Source organism: Phyllopteryx taeniolatus, chromosome 20 (assembly GCF_024500385.1).
Source record: "Phyllopteryx taeniolatus isolate TA_2022b chromosome 20, UOR_Ptae_1.2, whole genome shotgun sequence".
NCBI classification, from domain to species: Eukaryota; Metazoa; Chordata; class Actinopteri; order Syngnathiformes; family Syngnathidae; genus Phyllopteryx; species Phyllopteryx taeniolatus.
Genome location: NC_084521.1, coordinates 16,389,383 through 16,411,950, shown reverse-complemented (window position 1 = coordinate 16,411,950; position 22,568 = coordinate 16,389,383). Strand labels below are relative to the sequence as shown.

The 22,568-nt window shown below is 44.3% G+C and overlaps 1 protein-coding gene across 4 annotated transcripts in view; it reads right to left on the bottom strand.

Annotated features, from left to right (window-relative positions):
- LOC133469889 (sodium channel protein type 4 subunit alpha B-like) overlaps nt 1-22,568 on the bottom strand; it is an 82,449-nt gene that overhangs the window by 48,042 nt on the left and 11,839 nt on the right. For 3 of the 4 annotated variants that reach the window (XM_061757457.1, XM_061757455.1, XM_061757458.1), the window contains 5 exons: nt 8,474-8,638; nt 7,739-7,882; nt 4,928-5,045; nt 2,016-2,106; nt 1,797-1,925 (listed from right to left, as the gene is read on the bottom strand). In XM_061757457.1, coding sequence (XP_061613441.1) covers nt 1,797-1,925; nt 2,016-2,106; nt 4,928-5,045; nt 7,739-7,882; nt 8,474-8,596 — 605 coding nt within the window. In that variant the 5' untranslated portion in view covers nt 8,597-8,638. Of the gene's footprint in view, nt 1-1,796; nt 1,926-2,015; nt 2,107-4,927; nt 5,046-7,738; nt 7,883-8,473; nt 8,639-9,257; nt 9,626-22,568 lie in introns of those variants that run through there. The other variant, XM_061757459.1, reaches the window with a different exon arrangement.

The following is a 22,568-nucleotide window of genomic DNA, read 5'->3' as shown; positions in this document are numbered from 1 at the left end:
GCGCGGCCGGCGAGCGCGGCGATCGGCGGCTCTGTCTGATTGATTGCCGCCAGATCGCTAATCAAACCGAAGCTTCGAGATTTTGATCAGTCACTCAATTACTGAAGTGGAAAGGCTGGAACGGGCCAACGCCGTGTACAAATACTTTGTTTCTGTCTGGCCTGCCGCATATTAGAATAATAAAATTATCGTCCATTATTACATTGTCGCCTCGGCAATGGAGGCGCAGAACATGGTCCGCTCGGACTCAATGTCCCCCGCCTCCCCCGAGACGTGGGTGAAGTTCTGGCGGAGGTGGGAGTTGAAACTCCTTCTGACAGGGGATTCTGCCAGACGTTCCCAGCAGAGCCTCACAATACGTTTGGGCCCGCCACGTCGGACCGGCATCTTCCCCCACCGTCGGAGCCGCCTCACCACCTCTCTTCACCCGAATGTCCGAGACATGCGGCCCCAGGTCCGATGACACGAGCGCAAAGTCGATCATCGAACTGCGACCAAGAGTGTCCTGGTGCCAAGTGCACGTGTGGACACCCTTATGCTCGAACATGATGTTCGTTATGGACAATCCGTGACGAGCACAGAAGTCCAATAACAGAACACCGCTCAGGTTCCCCCAATCACCACCAGGCCCGGCTCCAGAGGGGGGCCCCGGTGACCCGCGTTGGGTCAAGGGAAAACGCAATACAAGAATTTTTCTCATCATACGGGTCTTTGGAGCCGTGCGTTGTCTGGTCCCTCACCTCGGACCTGTTTGTCATGGGTGACCCTGGCAGGGGCGTGAAGCCCCAGACAACTAAACAGTCTGCTTTCATGGAGGACTACAAAAATTAGAGAATATTGAATGTTGACAGGCTGAAATCAGAAGATTTGGACAATTCGAAGTTAAACAAGGTCTCTAAATGATTATTCAATTCTCAAAATAGTTGCAAATTGAACTGCAATAAAAGTGATGTTGAAAAGATATCCCATTTTATTTTAAATCTTCATCACAGATAACACCAAGCTCAGATTTGGTTGTCTTTAAGTACATTTAATATCTTAGCATTAATGCATGTTTTGCGCATTGACCTCCACTAAAAGAAAAATAAATTCCGATAAAATAAAAGCGTTTTTCAAACGTGTGCAGTCCAGTACTTTTGTGCCGAGAGTGCGTTGTCGCCTGCCCTCTTGGCGGCCATGTTGCCGCTCAGCTGACTTGGCCTCATTAAAAGTTTCCTGCTGACGGCTGAATTCTCGCTGACGCTGCAAACACGTCCGCCCAGACGCCCCCGCGCCGGCGTGACGCGGAAAAGCGGCCGGCGGCAACGGCACCGGCGTTTACAGCCGGTCGAAATGAAAGATTAGATCGCGTGATCTTTCACAAAAAAATGCCGTTTGTGATTTCGGGATCGTCGGCAGGTGCGCGAGTTCGGAAGCGTATTGCCGCCGCACCAGGGAAAAAAAAAAAAGAACTTCCATATTTTAACACGATACATTTCACATTTGAATGTGATGCATTTCATGTTTGAACATAAGCTTCACATTATGTGATAAATTTGACATTTTAACATGACAAACTGTTTTCATGTGAGAAATAATCACATAATATAACGTAAGTTATCACCTCACATAACAAAACCTTCCGGTCCCGGTCATCGGCGGAGCCCTACAAATGTACATGCAGCTTCTTTTTGTGTCTTGCAAATCAAAGTTACTAGCTACGTCACTAAGCGTTCTCTTGCCGGTGACCCGAACCGTCAGGATTCGCTCGCTTTTGTTCTCGTTGAAATGTTCTCGCCCACGCGTGCGTGACTCACGCCATGACGATGACGCTGAAGTCCAGCCAGTTCCAGGGGTCCCGCAGGAAGGTGAAGGGTCCCACGCAGAAGCCCCTGGCCAAGATCTTGATGAGCGACTCGAAGGTGTAGATGCCCGTGAACGTGTACCTGCGGGGCAGCGGCAACAGGCGAGAAGACGCCGCCTCTGAAACGGGCGGTCCTCCGCTCGACAATTTGACGACTCGAGGTTGTACTCACTCGACGTATTTGGCCCAGGCGGCGGGCTCGGACATGGCCATGAAGCAGCAGTTGGTCAGGATGGTGCACATGATGAACAAGCTGAACAGCGTGACACCGTTAAGGAACTAGTACCGCTACGTCGTCCTACTAGTCACACCAAAGCACGTACTGGTACGCAAATTCATTTGAGCATTTATTCGACATCCAGCTTATGGTCTTCACTGCTTGGACAATTCATCGCACTAGTAGAATGACCAAGTCTTACGAGTAATTTTTTTCTACTATTGTATGACATTCTGCACACCAGCATGAACACTTGGGCATACAATTAGAAAAAAACTACACATTACTAGTTGACATCTATGCGCTACTAGTACAACAAGTGAAGCACAAGATGTTAATGGGTAGAACTTTACAATGTCACTAGCACTGTTAGTTAAGTAGCATCCAGACATCAACTAGTGCATAGTTTTGCAACACTTGTAACAAGTAATGGAGCGCATACTAGTATATCAATCTCTTTGAGCATTTATTCAATATCCTTGATATCCAGCTTAAGTTCCAAGTACAAGTACTCCCTTTGCCCGCTTTACTCGGAAAAAAATTTCCACCACTGCACTGGTGGAACTTTTAGCCTTCTAGTACTCAATTAAACCTTACTAGTATGACATTTCTGTACACGAGTAGGAACATGCCAGTGAATATTCTAGAAGGAACCCTTTGGCATACTTTGGTAGAACCGCTACATGTTACCAATGAGATCATTAGTACACACTAGTTGACATCTATGCGTTACTAGTGCTACCAATGAAGCATGGATTAACAAGCAGAATTTTATAATGTCACTATTAGTACTAGTAGTATTCAGTTGTCAACTGGTGCCCAGTTTTGACTCATTTGTAAGATGTAGTCGTTCTACTAGTATGGCAAAGTTGTCCTACGAGTGAGGACAAGGAGCCTACCAGTACATGTACCTCAAGCTGGATATCAAGGGTATCAAATAACTGCTCAAACGACTTTTGTTAGTTTACTACTATTGTTCAATTGAGTACTAGTAGGCCAAAAGCGGTACCAGTGGTGGGGAAAAAAATGCTACTAGAAAGACAAACAGTCATTCTAATGGTGCACTGAATTGTCTTAATGGTGAGGACAAATAGTGTTCGAGTACTTGCACCCTAAACTGGATATCAAGAGGACAAACGCTAAGCTTCACTCGTTCAGCTTAACTGCGCACTAGTAGGCCCAAGGTGGCAATAGTAATGGAAAGAACGTTACTAGAAAGACAGTCATTGCAACAGAGTGCTCGAGTCGTACTAGTGCTCCGAATTAGTGAGGGAAAAGAGTGTACTTAAGCTGGACAACAAACACAGTACATGCTAAAATGACTTTTCATACTTAACGACGAAGGTTAAATTGCATACTAGTAGGCCAAAACTGTAACTAGTAGTGGAGAAATCGTTCTACTAGTGAGCTGAATTGTCTTCCTAGAGCTGACAAATAGTGCACTAGTATACGGGCGTGAAGCCGGATGCGGTGGCTGCAGAATAAATGCTGGGCGTGTGTCGGAAGCCAAACGTCGCCTCCGACTCGCCGCTTGTGCGGGAAGTGGGCGGGGCCTGCTGTCAATCTCGCTATAAACGAATCGTAATTGCGGGAACCAAATTAGTCGCGTGAGACCTGCGTAAACAACGTAAGCGGGCGGCTAATTGCGGCGTAATGACAGGTCACCGGCAGCGAGCTCCCGGGCCACCATTAAGCCGCCCGCCCGCGCCTCGACGGGGCGGCTTTCAACTTTTATTGCGAAGGACGACTTCCTGCCGGCAGCACGGCGGGCGAGCGATTTGCACGCCCGCCTCGCAGTGCGGACATTTGGGCTTCCAATCCTGGATGTTTTGACGGCGCTTTGCGTGGCGAGCAGTCCGTTGTTCGCGTACGTGTGCCCTCCGCTGCGGCGCCGGGTGCTGCCGCACGATGCCTGGCCTGTCGTCTGATGCCCGTGGCGCAGCGAGGCCCCGGAGGACGGCAGGATCAAAGGTGACACTTGAGCGAGACACAATCGCCAAATAACCGCGTGTGCGCGTCACGTCACGGCATAGCTTGTCACGGTGGCGCCGCGCTGGTGGGCCAAAATCCAGAAGGCTCTTGTTGGCACACAAACACTCATAAAAACTCTGAGCGTCCACTTCATCAGGACGCCACCCGGTCCCCCCCCTCCTGCCCCAAGCGCCACATCAGCAGCACCGCACCTCGGCCGCCGACCTCTTCACCCGCTTATCCCCCGACAACAGCGGCGTGTCCGGCGACTCGCCATCTCTCAACGGCAGCAGCCGCCGCGCTTGCTAAGAATAGAGTGTGAGGTGAGGACACTGAGGGGCATTGGGAAATGGGAGGGGGGGTTTCAGGTGTGAGGTCATGTCTGTCATGTTCGCTGTCAGCTGACTGCAGAGTTGGGAGTAAGTCACACGTGTGAGTATTTCCTGTAAAGTTAATGTGGCAAAACTCAAGCCAGTCGAGTCCCGACTAAATTGGAAGCGAGTGGAGTCCCCAATCAATTTCGAGCAATTGGAGTCGAGTCCCCACTCAATTTAAAGCGAGTCGCGCCCTCACTAAATTTAGAGGGAGCCGAGTCCCCGCCAAATTCCAACTTGAGTCCCTGTTAAAGTCGAGTCCAATTAAATTGTCCAGTTACGACCGAGCACATTTGAAGCGAGCGGAGTCGAGTCTTATTGTGACGGACGCAGTTAGATGTCGTAGTTGTTGCGTCTCTTATGTTTGAGTTGTAAATCTTCGGCATCAAAAGCATCATCCCTGAACCTACTGGAGATGTAAACATCTTGGAAGCTCCCTCCGCGATACTTCCTTCACGAGGTGACCTGCCTACCGGTGGCTCGCCTTGTCCTACCAGCTCACAAGGCGCCGACAAGGATATGAGTGCACCAGGATCCTGATGGCGACGGTGCGCACGGGGTGGAAGGGGCTGAAGAAGTAGAGCGCCGACGTGGCGTTGAAGCGAAAGATGGCTTTGCCTTTGTTCAGCACTATGAAGGTCTGACAACAAAAACAACAAGAACAATCAACGACACACTCACACACAGAAAGCATTTAGTTCACAATAATAACAATCATCATTTTGAAATGTGATTTATGTAGTGCCTTTCAGGGGATGCTTATGAATAACTCATGGGGCTAATTAAATCAAGTCTTGATATGAGTGTGTGTGTGTGTGTGTGTGTTCATGTTAAATGTACGCTGTGGTGAACAGATTGAGGAGATGTTTGAACATGTCCCAGGGAGCAGCAGCACACATTTGAGTAGCAAGAGAGTTCCAGAGGTAGAATGACTTCAATATCTCGGGCACAAGGTGATTTCATATTCTTATGAGAAGGAACAACAAGCATACAGCAAAAGCAGCTTACACACTGGATGTTCGTGGAATACTTCTCTTTTATACAATTGCCAATTACCTTCACTAAACCCGGACGAACGACTATGCTGGATCTCACAACCGCTGTGCACTTGTCTGACTCCAATCGTCCTCGCATTTAATCAAACAGGAGCTGCAGTACACCCCCAAACTTGCATCCTTCCATTTCTCAGAAGAAAAGGTTTGCACACCTCTCGCCGAGATGATAAACGATCATTTTTCAGAGTCTGAATGTGCGTTTCTGTTTTTGGCTTCCCCTCTGCAAAACTGGCACAGCCAACACAAACGCGACGCTGCAAACGGCGCGGCGCCGTGGAAGGGAGGCCGGCCGGTCCCTCAAGAGGAAGTCGGTGCGATGTGAGGCTGGCGAGGGACGGCGACACATCGCTCGCCAGCCTCACATCTCCCGCGGCGGCGCTCGCCAACCGGAAGTACAAGTACACACATGCTCTCCTACTTACCACACTGCGAAACCTCACAATCTACCGGAGACAAATTCCTTGCGTGTTTCTTAGACATACTTGGCAAATGAAGAGGATTCTGATTCTTACCAAGAATATTTGTCTCATTTCCAGTCAAAACTAACCTAATGCACTAAAATAAGACTCATAACCTAAAAAGTACTGTAACTTGTTTTTTACTTTAAATAAGTACATTTCAATGACAAATTTCTCTACTTATTTCAAGTGAAATTTTGCTTGTAACAAGTGAAAACTGTCTAAAAATAAGTGATGAGTCTTATTTGAAGTGTAATCACATTAGTTTTGACTCGAAATAGGACAAATATTCTTGGTAAGATTTTGAGGTTTTCTAGTGCAACATTCTGACATACAAACACAATTGTGGTCATCAAAACAAAACCCTTCCACGGGTCCAAATTTGAGCTGCGTGCTTGCGTTGTACATCAATACTGTGGTCCCTTGAGATTCGAGAGTTGACTGAGATGCCAGATGTCGTTCGGGCGATTTGTTTTTTGTTTTGACTTGCGAGCAAAAACTGCAGGGTGGCAGTGAGCAACAAGCAGCAGTTTGGCAGATAGAATGAGATAGAAAGATGTTTCAAACAATTCATTGCCACTCTCAGGTGACGTTGACAGAATTGGACGACCACCTAGCTTGGCCTTTGGTCCACTGGCTTAATGCTAATTCTAAGACATAATGAGAAACGCCGTACGATTTGCGCTAACTAGCGTCTTTGAAACATTTAAGCAACGGATGTCTGAACACAAACATGAAGACAGATAATGTCATTAATCGCAGTCATATGATCGTTATCCTTTGCGAAGCACTACTAATTAGTGCCGCGCTGAGAAGAGCACAGGTGTCAAACTGGTGGCCCGGGGGCCAGATCCGGCCCGCCACGTCATTTTATGCGGCCCGCGAGAGTGTGCATCGACTTTCTGTTTCTTGCTAAAATACCAAAATTGCAAATCGGCTACACTTTTAAAAATGCTGAGATATTGCAAGCACTTTTTTGCTACCACAACCCCTTTTAAAATAAAATGGATTCATACTGTAGTTGAACAAACAGTTTTTACTGGGTTCTGATTTCCAAAGTAATGATCCATGAATTTGTGTTCATGTAATAATATGAGGCAATCATATGGGTTTGCAGCCAGAACGGCCCTCCAAGTGGAACCATAACTGCGATGTGGCCCGCGACAAAAATGAGTTTGGCAACCCTGAGAGAGTATTTAGAGTCTTATACTGCCCTCAGGTGGGCACGGCGGGCAGTCCTGAAAGAGCAGCACAATGTCCACTGAACTGATTCCAAGTGTGACAAAAACGGTCTAGTTCTTTTTAATTCTATTTCATTATGTCATTACAGAATGTTTTAAGATATTACAGTGTTATTTTCCTTCTTAAGAAACTAAAGATTTTTGCTGCGATTTTTGGGGAGCCAGGAATGGATTAATGGCATTTGCATTCATTTCAAAAGATGATTTGAGATATGATTGGGACGCAGAACAAATAAAACTCAAATTTCAAGGCACCGCTCTACCTTGACTTACGAGTTTATTTCATTGCGTGACTGCGCTCGTAACTAAAAACTCTCGTAACGGAACTTGTTTCGACCGAAATCCAATTTGTGGACAGGGGTGTGGGTGTGCTTGGTGGACATCAAACCCCGTTTGGATGTCCCGCCCCCAGGTGAAAGCCCCTCCGCCCCCAACAGCAGACACTTGCGAGAGTTTCAATTTCGTATTTGTGTGTTTGACTGCTTGTCCCGTTCACGAAATGGCTGAAAGTGCATCGGCGACGCCTGAGGTAAAAAGCGTTCAGTTGGCGGCAGCCGTGTAGCGGCGCGTTCGGCGTACCCTCTGATCTCGGAAGTAGTACGGGTCGATGTCCTCCAGGGGCACGCCCACCAGGTGAGACGGGATGTCGGCGTAGATGCGCGGCAGCTGTTTGCCCGCCTCCAGGTCGGCCCGGGCCCGAGGGAGCTCCACGTCGCCAAGGTCCTAGAGCGCGCGCACACACACAAAATCATCTTTCTGGTTCAGTTTTCTTAAGCTTCTTTTTTCAGGCAAAGTCATTTTCAAAAATGACTTCCTGTACATATGGTGAGCAGCCAATAAAACGAAGCGATTAGTCCTCCCTACCGCATCTTGGAGCCAATTAAAAGCTCTGATTGTGACGATTGCGACATATGTTGTAGTTGTCAATTAATTTGATAATCCATTAGTTGTTGATTAATTGTTGCACTTCTAATGTGAATAAATGTGCGTTTTCGTTACATTTTTCAATTTTACATTTTGAAAAATTTGCTCAATGTTGCGACCGAGTGGCCGAGTTGTCGACGCTCGCCGACTGCGCTTTCGTGAACTAGCTCCTCTCTGTTTGCAGCCATGTTGTTAGTCTAAGCAGTGCACGTCAGATGGTAACGATGGATACTTTTGGAATCTGGATGGATCATTTTGAAGGAATTCAATTGAATTTGGTGAAGAATATTTAGGACGAAACAGTGGTTGCAGAGCATTATGATGCTTCGAAAAACGTATGGCGTGTCAGAAGGTTTGAGACCACGCCCGGCGGTTTGGGCTGCGCGCTACCTCCTGGTAGTGTTTGTTGCGTCGGGCCTCCTCCTTGGCGATGCGCTGCTCGATGGCCACCAGGGAGTCCGGCGTGAAGCGCTGAAAGCTCTCTGGTCCCATTGGAAACACACAGCCGGCCATCTTGTCATCCTGATCCTGCTGCTGACTGGCCCGCGCTACCAGCTACACACACACACACACACACACACACAAAGTACACATTAAGCCCCAATATATCACAATTTATCATTCACTGATTTCAAGCGATTGGTTTTTATCTTTTTACTATGGCCCGACCAATTGTGGATTTTTTTTAGGCTGAAGCCGATTCTGATATTTGGCAAGATGAAATTCCGATAACCAATTAATCAGCCGGTTAATTTAAAAAAGATAATGAATAAAATAACTTCATTTTTTGCTCCCTTAACACTTGCAACAATAAAGTTATGAATTACAGGCCGAACATTTGACTGTTTACGTGACTTTGTCATTTGGTATTTGTTTAACTTTACAATAGAGAGGAATTTTCAAGTACAAAAAGCATGCAAAAGATTCAGGCCATGAATGTACGCAGCAACATAATGAGAGAAATTATTACATGAAATCCTGTTCTGCTCTTCCGTTATTTTCTTTGCCATGATGACTTCAAACTAAAATGCAGATCTGCCTTTCGCAGGTGTCAAAACATGTCATCGTTGACAGAGTCGCATTTGAAATATTATTACGATCTTTTTTTTATTTGTTTTTAAAAAGTTAAAGTCAAGAAATGTGTGTCCACACTCACGCAAAAACTGAAACTTACCCCGAACTTTGTATTTGTTGTTTGTTTGAATGCCATTATCTTTATCTTAGGCTGTGATGTGTTCTAAGATTGGCCGAGTCATCACTTGGGCCTTAGTTGTTACAGCAAAACCGGAAACACACACATGAAAGGCAGCACAGAGTTTGCCAAACAACGTGTGATGGACTCCCAGACTATCAGAAATGGTCTACGCAGGCTTTGGTTTATCGGGCACCGAGCGGAGGCTCCCGTCGGGCCTCTCTGCCATCAAGCCCGACTGCAGAGATGTTTGACTCGCTAGAACGTTCTCCATCTCCCTACTGCAACTGTGGAGCTCTGTGGAACTTTGGCTTCTTCTTTAGCGATCTCATTAAGGCTCTTCTGTTCTCCCCCGATTGCTCAGTTTGCTTAAAAAAAAAAAAAAGTCCTGGTGGTCCCATTTAAGGATTATGGAGGCCACTCTGCTCTTTTTTTAAGATTAAGTGCAGCAGAAATTCTTTGTTAACCTCAGCCAGATCTGCGCCTGGCCGCAATTCTGTCTCTGTCTCTTTCCGCCTCCTAATTCTCATTTGCGCTCACGTGCACTGTGAGCTCTAAGTTCTTAGCAGGCAGGTGTATGAATTTCCCAATCAATATAATTAAACACAGCTGGACTCCAACATGGGCGTAGAACCATCTCAGGGATGATCAGAGGAAATGGAGTTCAAAATACGCGAGAGGGTCTCAATACTTACAGCCATGTGATAGTTCTGTTTTTATTTTTGAATGAATCTGCAAATATTTCTACAATTCTCTTTTTTACTGTCAATATGGAGTGCTGCGTGTGAAAGAAAATCAACATAATTCCTTTTGGCTAATGGCTGCAATATGTCAAAGAGTGAACATTGCACTGTATGCCTGTGAATATTGTTGTGTGGCGTCTGTCCGTATGTGTTGCTGCTCTGTATGTGTCAAGTAGCAGTTGTTTGAAGGCTTAGAATTACCATAACATCCAAAGCGAGAATCACACACCTACCAACGAACCACCACGTCTTCTTTTTTCACTCCCCTCTAGAAACTTTGTTCTGTTCGACTCATCGACTCTGATTCTCAATAAATATCCATTTTAATACCAACAAACCACAGCTGCAGCTTAAAAACTCCACTGTGACGCAGTAGACCTGTTCCAGCATAAAAGAGAAACAGATCCTCCATTCTGCTTGACCTAAAAGCTGAACAGGACAAAACAAATGTCTTTTTTTTAATTTACCATAACATCTATGCTAATTTCCGTTAGCCCGTCTGTGGCTTGTTTATAATTGTTCTTTTTTTTTTTTTTTTGGTCTTTTTACATTCTTCGCGTGCAGGGAAGGACATTAGAAAAGTAACATTTTCATTGCTAGTATTACTGTTGTGGTTTTCCTGGCCACGTGACAAATAAACATCTTGAATCCCAAAAATGTTTTTGGAGCCAGTTGGGCACACGCGAATGATCACAATGGGGCACCTCAGCCTCAATTCGAGACAGGAAAAACCCTCAAGTACAAACGTGATGTAAGTGGAGTGCATTTGAGGGACTCGGGGAAAAGCCTGAGAGCGTCTGGAGCGTTCGTCGTCGTGAGTCGAGGAGCGTCTGATTGGAGGATCTCTGAGCGTCGTGATTGCGCGTGATGAAGACGCGGCTCGCGCAGAAGGCGCGGCTCGGGGTCGGCCCGCGACCCCGCCGCGTCTCGCTCGCCTCAGACCGCAATCAAGCGGCGCAATCGGCCCCGCCCCCTCTGAAATGCACACGACCAAGAAGCTCCCCGTCATGATCGTGTTTTCTGCCCGCGTGGTTTTTGCCGCTTGTGTTCCGTTGTTCCGTAACGCCTAACACTCAAATCATCTTTGCCCATTGAAATGAATGGAAATGCCATTAATCCATTACAGCCTCCCTCCAAAAAACTAAACAATTTCATGTTAGTGTTTTAATAAGGAAAAAATTGGGTTCTATAATATTGTACTTTCTAGAGTAGTAATATAATGCCATAGAATGTAAAGATTTCAACAGTTTGTGTGTGTGTGTGTGTGTGTGTGTGGACCATCTGCTTGGGCTCTTAATTGAATGATCAGACAGGAGTCATTTTTCAAGCCTTCATGCATTTATTCTTCACAGCTCCCAAATCAGATTTCTGAAAAGTGTGTGCGTTTGTGGGTGCATGTGCGTGCGTGTGTGTGTGACCGGCCGACGTGTGGATGACGGCTTTTGATAAGAATGGAAAACAGAGCTAGATTTTCCTTTGATGCGGACACGGACACACGCACACACACACACACACAGCGAGCGGCGGTCACGTAGGCGCTTGTCGTTGTTGTTGTTGCTGCGCGTGTCAATCATGTGACATCAAGTATGACATGCTAACAGTTAGCCAGCTAGCTCCTCCAATGGAAGAATCAAACAGGTGAGGAGAGGCGTGCGTGCGTGCGTGCGTGCGTGTGTGTGTGTGAGTCTGCTACATGTTTTTGACACAACACCTTTTTGATGGGTTTTTACAGTATACAGGCAAGTCTGAACTTAGAGTTGCATGCCTTCAGTGTAGTACCACATTGTGCCACAGCATGCCAGGCACCAATGAGCTGTACTAGAGGACACGCAGCGTAATTTAAAGCAAGAAGACGGGGCAAAGAAGGTCCCTTACGAAGCTGCAGTTATAGTTTTTGTTCCCACAGGGCAGAGAATGCAGTGGACGCGCTCTGATTGAGACCAGGCCCGACCGCCAATAGCCAAAGTCCACGAATAATTGATGGCCATTATAAATGCATTTGAAAACATCTTGAATAAGGGGGGAGACACCGCCAATAAATGTTTTTGGGGTTGGTCCCTCCCACTCAAAAAAAAAGAAAAAAAAAGACAAATATTGAAAAATAATCTGCGAATAAGGGAATCCACAGGTGTGGAACCACAAATATGCAGGGGTCTACTGTATATGCCTGTGAGTATTGTTTTATTTCCTGTTTGTATGTGTTGCTGTGCCGTGTGTGATAAAGAAGCAGTTGTTTGAAGGTTTATAATTATTGTAACATCGATGCTAATTTCCATTAGCCTGTCTATATTGAATTGCATTATATGTTAGCATTAAACTGGTGGAAATTATGTGGTTTAATTAAACATTATTATTATTATTTATTTATTTTTTTAATCCGTTTATTTGAAAGGGGACAATGCAATTTCATGAAATACACATGAAATACACATGGTTAAAAAAGCCAGAATTAGCCAGAAGGCTACTTTTCATCTGTAGTCCCCTGGCCATGATGTCAAAAAGCAGTCAAATACATCTACAAGACAATATAATACAGGATACATAATTTTCAAAATTACAGGACACAATGTTTATTTGTCTTTTGTTTTATGTGTCACTTTTACAGTAAACTTCAACTGGGCGCGACAAAAAAACATCTTGAAGCACACTTTGGAGAACTGCGAGCTGAAGAGTGAGAAGAGGCACTAAGGAATACTTTAAAAAGTAAGTTTGAGTTTTAATAAGTTTAAACATGCCTAAGGCATACAGAAGAGGGCTAAAATTATATATTTTTAAACCTGCATACTGTCTTTATTTTGTAATTTTTCACCTGCAGTGTCGTGGGTGGATCCGGAACGAATCCCGCGTGATAAACGAGGGTTCACTGCACTTTAAAAACTTTGCTTGTTTTGATCAATTTAATTGTGTTCCGCGTGTGGAACAGGTAAAACTATATAAGAAAATATATATATGGTTTCTCTATATTGTGGATTTTTACCGACTGAGGAGCCACTACTGTTCACAAGTTTTTGTCCTGAAGCGCGCCAATAGCCACGTTTGACTTTAAACTGCTCTTTAAACAGTATGTACTGTACATACAGTACGCACCTACACGCACGTCGACATCTGAAGAGCAAACAGGAAGTTCGAGTGGGCGGGGTTGAGGGGGAGAAGACTCCTCCCGTCTGCGCGCTGGCCCCGCCCTAACGACCAGCGGCTGTCAGCTGGCATGATGAAGAGGAGGATGAAGAGGAGGAAGATGAAGACGTCCCTCGCAAGCTGGATTCAATTAGCTTGAAAGGAGGAAGCACGCATTGTCGCTGCCATTCAAAGATGGGGGGCAGCGAGCCAAGCAAGTTGGCAGGTGACAAGCGGGACCGTTTGGCCGGGTGACAGCGAGGGCGGGGCTTAGGACGGGCTGGGCGGGGGGGGGCGTAGTGACCCCGACTGACATGACATGATGATAATGTTCAAAACACGGCCAGACTTCCTGCCCTCAACACAGTGGCGCTTCGTGCATTTGGTACCCGGGACTTAATCATGACCTCACGTCAACCGCTTGCAATTTTACAATTTCTTTCTTTCTTTATTTTTTAAATGGACATCTCAGAATTATTGGACAAACCAGATGCATTGCTTTAAGTGTTTTAGCGAGGGTGCTAATTCTCATTCTTGTCCACAGAAGGCTTTCAAGAAGGGAGATAAAATACAGGCACGATTATTATTATTCCAATTAGTCCATAACAATTCATAAAATGACTAATACCACCACGATCATGTCACAATTACTGAAACCATCAATCCTATATAATGTACATCATTCAGAGTCAATATTTATCTAATAACAATAAAAAAACAATCTAAATAAAATACATTAAACTTACCTAAATTATTAAATGTGTGCAGATAGCTACAGATGTATTTTGCTAGAACTTGCTTGCTCTGACCAACCAATCAGAGGACAGAAAAATGCTGACGTTTTTGCGGGCCAGGTCACTCAAGACATCATTCAGAAAATACAAGCGTCACGCATACCTATATCCAAGTAAACATTAATAATCATTCGACTCAAAGTCAAAAAAATCTAAAAAAAAAAAAATTCGATTTGTGTACTTTTTGGTTTGTCGCTTTCTGAAGTTCACTCCAGTGACTTCGTTAACATTTAGCATTCGTTAACAGGGCAGATCTGCCACATCCAATATCACAGCAACAGGCCAACCTGCTCAATGATGTGTCTATGTATATTTGTCTATGCTGAACATGTTACGTGGTTGTGTGCCACTTGCTACTAATACATAACAGCACACTGCCCCCTGGTGCTCTGGAGTGTCAACTCTTTCTGTAAGAAGATTCAACGATGACCTTTCCACTGCATGGTACTTACTCGGATCAAATTGCTTTCAGGACAAATCATTTGCGTCTGCGAAAGAGAAGCGCTAAAAAACAAGAACAACAAGGACACTAGACTAAGTTTTTATATACACTTCAAGTGTATATTTTAAACGTGGACTTTAAAGTCAGAGGCTCTCAAACACAGCTGCAATTATTAATGTCAACTATCGCGATATTGACACAAAAAAAGACAGAAACATATACTGGCCACTCATGCCAGAGTAGCATCTGCTCCATTTGCACACTGATTGAGGAGTATCTGTAACATTTGCACAACCATTGTCCCAGATTATCGCACTACTTGTCACTTTAAACCGCGTACACTCCTTGAAGTCTCAGTGCCCTTTGCACAATGGTCATTGCACCGGACTATTGCGATATTAGCCATTCGAACTGCTCTAAGTGCTAGAGGACTCTGCATCTTTTTGCACAATTGTTTTTTGTCAATGTCTTTATGTCTCCAAAGTGTTCTGTAAATTGACTGTCTGTTGTACTAGAGCGGCTCCAACTACCGGAGACAAATTCCTTGTGTGTTTTAGAACATACTTGGCAAATAAAGATGATTCTGATTCTGATTCTGATCACAGCTGAGCGTCTCAACTTCCAGGCGTAAAAGACCAACTAGAATAGCTTGGAAAAGGGCATCCTGGGCATTTGGAGCACAATTTGTATTTATTTATTATTGCAAACCCGATAAAAGGGCGAGGGCCAGACCGATTAATCGGTCGGCCAATTTAAATGACTGTTATTTGCCCTTTTAAAAAATTTTTTTTTTTTTTTTGGGCCCATTGTGATGATTTATTTTTTATTTTTTACATATTACACAACATAATAAAACAATAATGACATCAAATCTAAAATGAATCTGGAAAATGTTTGACATTCAAACAAACAACACTACCAGGTTTTCAATAGGTTTCAACATTTATATACAGGTATAAATTATGTATTTTCTCGATTCATCCGTTTTTGGAATTTTACGATGCCAACTATCGGAATAGGCATCAAAACTCTATATCGGTTAGGCCCTAAAAAGAACATAAAACGATGGCCTGGGAACTTTAAGACTTGAGACTGACTGACTGACCTTTTCACATTTTTCATTTTGTGACTAGCTATTACATTGCTATTTTTGACAATGCAAGCGTGTCAATTACGAGTAGAGCCGCGGCTCTTATTATTTTATAACCCTGACAAAAATAAAAATAATAATAATTAAAGCTGTCAAAATGTGATTTAATAATAAGAAACAAAGTCATTTCATTACGGTTGTCGTACCATTGTGTTTGGGTCTTAAAATTAATGATGAACATGCGGATTCAATAAGACTCCAGATGATGATGATGATGATGATGATGATGATGATGTGTGAGGAGCTAGAAGCAGGAAGCTGACAGGAAGGTGATGAGGAAGACTCAAAGTCCCAAACACACACACACGCACATCATGTACTCTTATCATTTCCATATTAGCTATCAGCGTCTCACTAAGTGTCCCATCGCCGAGAATTGGCAGTGCGTACGAACACACGCGCGCGTGCACACGCACGTACACACACACAGTAGTGATGATGGCGTCGAGAGCGTGCCGAGTTCACGTGGTGGTCAAGGTCGCGCAGAAGATAAAATATTTTATGGGCGTCGTCAAACGGCCATCAGACAGTAACGGAAGCCTCGAGCCTCCGACGCAGCCGTCGAGCTTGAAACAACATTTCAACGGTGAATTAAAGTGAAATACGCCACGCCGCCCGCCATGACACTGGCGCCATGACACTAGCGCTGCACGACCGCCACGCCACCGCCGCGTCCTCGCAAAGTCAAAACACGCTAAACAACTGACACTTTATTCTTGTCATACTTATCCGTACCAACCGTCACACTTCACTACTGGCGGGCTAGGGACCAAGACACAACGTGAATAGCGAAAATATACCTTTTTTTAAATAGTAGTTTAAAATATTAAAAAAATATATATTTTTTAAATAGTAGACACGTTGCTAAAAATGTGCGATCGCCCGGTATATCGGAGATATTTACGCAATTGTTTTTGGGGGGGTTTGCAGTGTACAGGCAAGTCAAAATTTGAAAGTTACGTACCTTCAGTGTAGTACCACATTGTGCCAGAACATGCCAGGGCAACACTGATCTCTACTGGGCAACATGCAGCATAATTAATTGCAAGAAGAAGAGGCAGGGATGATATATGCCTCTGAGTATTGTTGTATGCTCTGTTTGTTTTCATTTCTGCTCCATTTCTGTAAAGAAGCAGTTGTTTGAAGGATTCGTACTACTGTCACATCTATGTTCATTTCAGTTAGCCCGTCTATAGCATTTCACATTATATGTTAGCATTCAGCTAGCAGACTTACATTAGAAAGAAATTAGATGGTTTTGGTGATTTTTTAAGGATTTTTAAATGAATTATAATTATCTTTTGTTTTACAGTAAACTTCAAATTGGAATGACAAACAAAGAGCTTGAAGCAAGAGCAGCTTCTTTTCATTTCTTCCAAGTGATGTTATACCATAGTCTCCCATTGGGAGAGGGAGAACAGGCACTAAGCAAGACTAAAACGTCTTTTAATACGTTTAAATGCCTTTAAAATGTGCAGGAGGTGTTAAACCTTTTGTGATTTTTAATGTACATGCTCTCTTCATTTTGTGCACTTTCATCTATCGCGGGTGGGTCTGCAACGTATCCCCACGACCAACGGGGGTCACTGGACTGTACTTACAGTACGTACTTCTTGACCCTGGTCTTATATAAATGAATCCATCTTGAGATGACACTCGCTCGTTTTAAAACGTTTGCCCGCGTGTCTCCGAGCTCGTTAGCCTGCTAGCTCGCTTGTTAGTGGGCTAGCGTGCGTTTAGCACAGTTCCCCGCATGAGTCATGATGATTTTTTTTTCTTGGTCTGGACTTCGCCGCTGCATCTTTTAGCACTTTCACGTCCGAGTGTGAAGATGAATAATGAATTTTTTTGAAAACATATCAATTGACGAGAAATGAGTCCGAAGACTTGACAGCCAGCGAGCGCTAAAAATCTTCTCTGTAAATGTTACACTTACAGTATGTATCGCACCTTTGCATTGACACCACTGTTCAACGTCACATGTACAGTCCATGTAGACACACACACACACACACACACGTGTATCTCATGTACTTAGCGGGGATGAACCAGTTTATGTTACAGTAATAATAATACATTTTATTTGTAAGTGGCCCTCAAGGACACTGTACATCAATGAAACAACATTAAAAACTGATTTATGCAGTACAGAAGGAAAAAACACAAGCAAATCAAAATCGTGGTGGGCACATTCCTGATCAAATGAAAATCTAGGATATAGAGACCATTTAAAAACATTTTACCCCTCTCACATGCTTTAAACGTATTTAAACTTAAAACACACAGACACTTAAACAATATATGTAAACAGCAAAATGTTCACCCAAACAATATCATTTCGTCATATGAAAGTTTGCTAGCTTATTGCTAATGTATAAGGCAAAAAGCCACAGAAAGGCGAATGAAAATTTGTAATTGTTTACAATTGCAAAATAAGCACATACATTTGTCGATTTCACATTTGTAGTCAACATTTTAAAAATGATCTTTTTTGAGTTTGTATAGGATTTTTTTGTGAATTGAGTAAATAGTGGTAAATTGTGAATAGTAATACTCAGTATTAAATACAATAATGAACAAAATATTGTTTTTTAATTTCAAATACACAAGCGCTGCCTTGCATATGCCTTTTTCATACAGGGGATGCAGAGTATGTATTTATTTATGGAGGTAAGCCAATTGAGAAGAGATTCTCATCTGCGATGCCGACATGAATGCAGACAGCAGAGGAAAACACAGCAAAATAAAAGCAAATACAAATGAATACAATAAAAACAAAGAAATATGAATACAACAAACTGAACAATGTAATATAGTTACAGTACATATTTATCATTGTATATGATGAATAAAAGGTTGATAACAGCGAGGCCAATATTCTCTGTGAAGTTGTTAGTAGATGAGAGCGACACTGTGATAATAGCGATAAGCCCGATTATTGATTGATCGTGTTAATCGTGATATCAAGTGCTCACGTGGTTTCATCGCTATAGTGTTCGGAAATACGCATCTGCACGTGCACAAGAGCTCCCAAATCAGCCAATCACAAGGCAGGAAAACCAGAAGACTGGACGAAGTGTAAACAAACAATATTTGAAGTGCACACAACAATGTTGCATTGTTTGGAACAAGGTGTGTGTGTGTGTGTGCGCGCGTGTGTGCATTCAGGTGTATCAGGTGATGAAGACGACGTGACACAGAGTCACCTTTCAGATGAGGTTACATTGATGACATCACAATTTACAATCCGGGCCAGACCCACGCCAGCCACGCACACACGCACACAGAGTGACACACATTCATTATTCACAAGCCGTCAGCGAGCAACGAGGTGTTGAGTGAGTTTTAAGACTGTTCGTCCCCGGTGACCAACGATTGGCAGTCTGTCAATCAAACGTCAACTTCCTGTCGGTGGGGACGACTTCCTGTTTGCTTGTTGCTTTGCTAATGTTAGCACGCGCACACGCACACACCCACACACATCGAGGAAACGCTCTAAGTTTGAGTCATCAGAAAGAAGACGTTCACTTCCCGTCTGCTCTTCAAGCCTCGCCCCTTCCTCCATCTCACACACGCGCACGCACTCGAACACGCACACACGAGACAGACAGGTGGTCCATTACAATAACTGCTGTAAACAACTGCAGGTGGAACGAAGTGTGTCTTGTTTAAATGTGTGTGCATGTGTGTATGTATGAGACAAAGGAAAAAGAAAGAAAGAATGTAAAACATACACGTGAGAAAAAAAGAATGACTGAAAAGGGCTTTCAAACTCCACTGAGCAATGCAAGTAAGAGCTTACCATCATTACAACATTATTTATATTGGAGTATTATATTTCATGATATTATAAATTATGTATTGAATTGTGTTGAATTTATTTTTTGCCTGTGACAAATGATTGAAACCCTCAAACGAAGTTATGAGGTGCCATGCAGTCCCCAAAAAACTTGACCTCATGCACACAAAAAACTCACAATTGCCCAAAAATCTCTCACACTAAACAAAAAACTAGCATACACTTCAGAAAAACTGTTACACCGACAAAAAACTCTCACACATATCAAAAAAGCTCTCGTACACACCAACAAACTCTGAAGCTCACCCCCCAAGCTTTGGGCTTGTCCCTTTAGGGGCCGCCACAGCGTGTCATCCTTTTCTCCTGCATCCTCCTCTCGCACCAACTGCCCTCATGTCTTCCCTCACGACATCCATCAACCTTCTCTTTGGTCTTCCTCTCGCTCTCTTGCCTGGCAGCTCCATCCTCATCATCCTTCTACCAATATACTCACTATTTCTCCTCTGGACGTGTCCAAACCATGGAAATCTGCCCTCTCTAACTTTGTCTCCAAAACATCGAACCTCGGCTGTCCATCTGATGAGCTCATTTCTAATTTTAACCAACCTGGTCACTCCGAGAGTGAACCTCAACATCTTCATTGGCTCTGCTTCCTGTTGTCTCTTCAGTGCAGCTGTCTCTGAACCGTACGTCATGTCTGGCCTCACCACCGTCTTCTAAACTTTGCCCTTCACCCTAGCAGAGACTCTTGTGTCACATAACACACCTGCCACCTTCCTCCACCCGTTCCAACCTGCTTGGACCCGTTTCTTCACTTCCTGACCACACTCACCATTGCTCTGGACGGTTGACCCCAAGTATTTCAAGTCCTCCACCCTTGCTATCTCTTCTCCCTGCAGCCTCACTCTTCCCCCACGCCCGCTCTGGTTCATGCACATATCTTCTGTCTTACTTCGGCTAATCTTCATTCCTCTCCTTTCCGGTGCATGCCTCCATCTTTCTAACTGTTCCTCCAGCTGCTCCCTGCTTTCACTGCAGATCACAATGTCATCTGCGAACATCACGGTCCACGGGGATTCCAGTCCAACCTCATCTGTCAGCCTATCCATCACCGCTGCAAACAGGAAGGGGCTCAGGGCTGATCCCTGATGCAGTCCCACGTCCACCTTAAATTCTTCTGTCACACCTACAGCACACCTCACCGCTGTTCTGGTGCCCTCGTACACGTCCTGTATTATTCTAACATACTTCTCTGCCACTCTAGACTTCCGCATGTTCCTCTGTGGATACTGTGTCATAGGCTTTCTCTAGATCTACAAAGACACAATGTAGCTCCTTCTGACCTTCTCTGTACTTTTCCATCAACATCCTCAAGGCAAATAATGCATCTGTGGTACTCTTTCTAGGCATGAAACCATACCAAAAACTCTCACATAAACCCCCCACTCAAAAAAATTGCACAAAGAAGCAGAAAACCTGTCACATCCACAAAAACCTCTCACACCAACAAACTCTCACAAAACACAAACCAACTCACGCACACACTCAAAACCGATCACCCGAAAAAAACTTCCACTTGCGCAAAAAAATAATCTCCCCCAAATCACAGGAAAATTGAAAAGAGAAATGTTGAATGCAGATTTTTGTAGGTGTGAGAGAGGTTTTGTGTGCGCGTGAGGCTTCCTTTGTGTCTCGTCATCCCTCACTGTCTCACGCACGCACATACACCTTCATTAGGCATCAATATTCAGGTTCATTTTAATTTAGCACCAAAGGAGGTCAGACGAGACGCTCGTTAGCCTCTTATAGCTTTGTCGGGCCAACTCACTCTCACACCTCTGCGTGTGCGCGTGTGCGTGCTGTGGTTGAAAGGTGTCAGTCACGCTCGAGTGTGTCACTTGTTAAAAAAAACATAAAAACTTTGATTTTGTGGACAGTGAAGGGTCGTGACCTCGAAGCTGATGCCACATTTTGCCCTTGACAACTTTCGTCTTCACCTACTTTACATTCGCCTGATTTTTATTACGTCCTCACTCACTTGCATTCTTATTATTGTGACACATCGTCAACTTTTGAACATTCTTCTTATTACACATTCTGACCTCATTAACATTATTATTACATTACAAATCGTAACCTCACTCGTGTTCTTATTATTACCCCACATTGTCACCTACTTTACATTCGTATTATTTCTACAAATCCTTACCTCTTCAAATCTTTCGTTCATTACATTATCATCATTACTACACGTAATACATCCTCACCTGCTTTAAATTCTTATGATGATGATATATCACACATAACTCCACGCTAAAGCTTGTTCTGTTATTACTGTATATAGTGTGACACATTCTGGTCTACTTTATATTCCTCTGAATATGTATGTATTATACTGTATTATTACCTTCCACTCCAATGAAACAACACAAATGTGTGTGTGTGTGTGTACACAGCGACCCACTTCCATTTATCCTATTTGAGTCTCTCTGTCTCCCATCTCTTCCATTCTGTTATTCTCCCTGCGCGTGTATGCGTGTGTGTGCGTGTGTGTGTGTGTGTGTGTGCTAGTTTGTGTCACGCTGGTCTCTTGCTCCCCGGTGGTTGATTAAATAATTTTCTATTAGTTCGCTTGTGTCACAGCCGACACTGTTTGTAAATGTAAACGCGAACTAAACTAATTCGATACATTCACATGGTTTGGTGGAACAATTTCACAGTCAACCAATGGTGAATTGAGCGCACGTGTGCTCAAGTCACAGCGACAAGCCAACTCACCGTACTTTAGTGCACTCTGGGCCACGGCCGGCCACACACACACACACACACACACACACACGCACGCACGCACGCACACGCGCCGTGAGCTGTCTGATGGATGACGAGCAGGAGTCAAGAGTGACGGACGGAGTGTTTCCTGTGTGTTTGCGCTGCTCTTGAACCGCTAAACTGATGAAGTTGCAGCAGAAGGACAACGCACACGCACGGAGACGCGCACACCCACAGCGGCCTTGTCTATCCCACGCTGATGTGCACTCCTGTCTGTCATCGATCTGCGTCTCTCACTTCACTGATCGTTTCATCATTTCCTGCAGGAGCAAAGCCGACTTCCTGCGGGGTTCGCGCCGTCACGTCGACATTGCGCGTTAGCGTCCTCATCTCGCCTTCGTGTCGTCATCGCGAGTTCGCGTCGACATCGCACCTTCATGTCGTCATGGCGCATTCGTGTCATCGTGCATTCGCGTCGT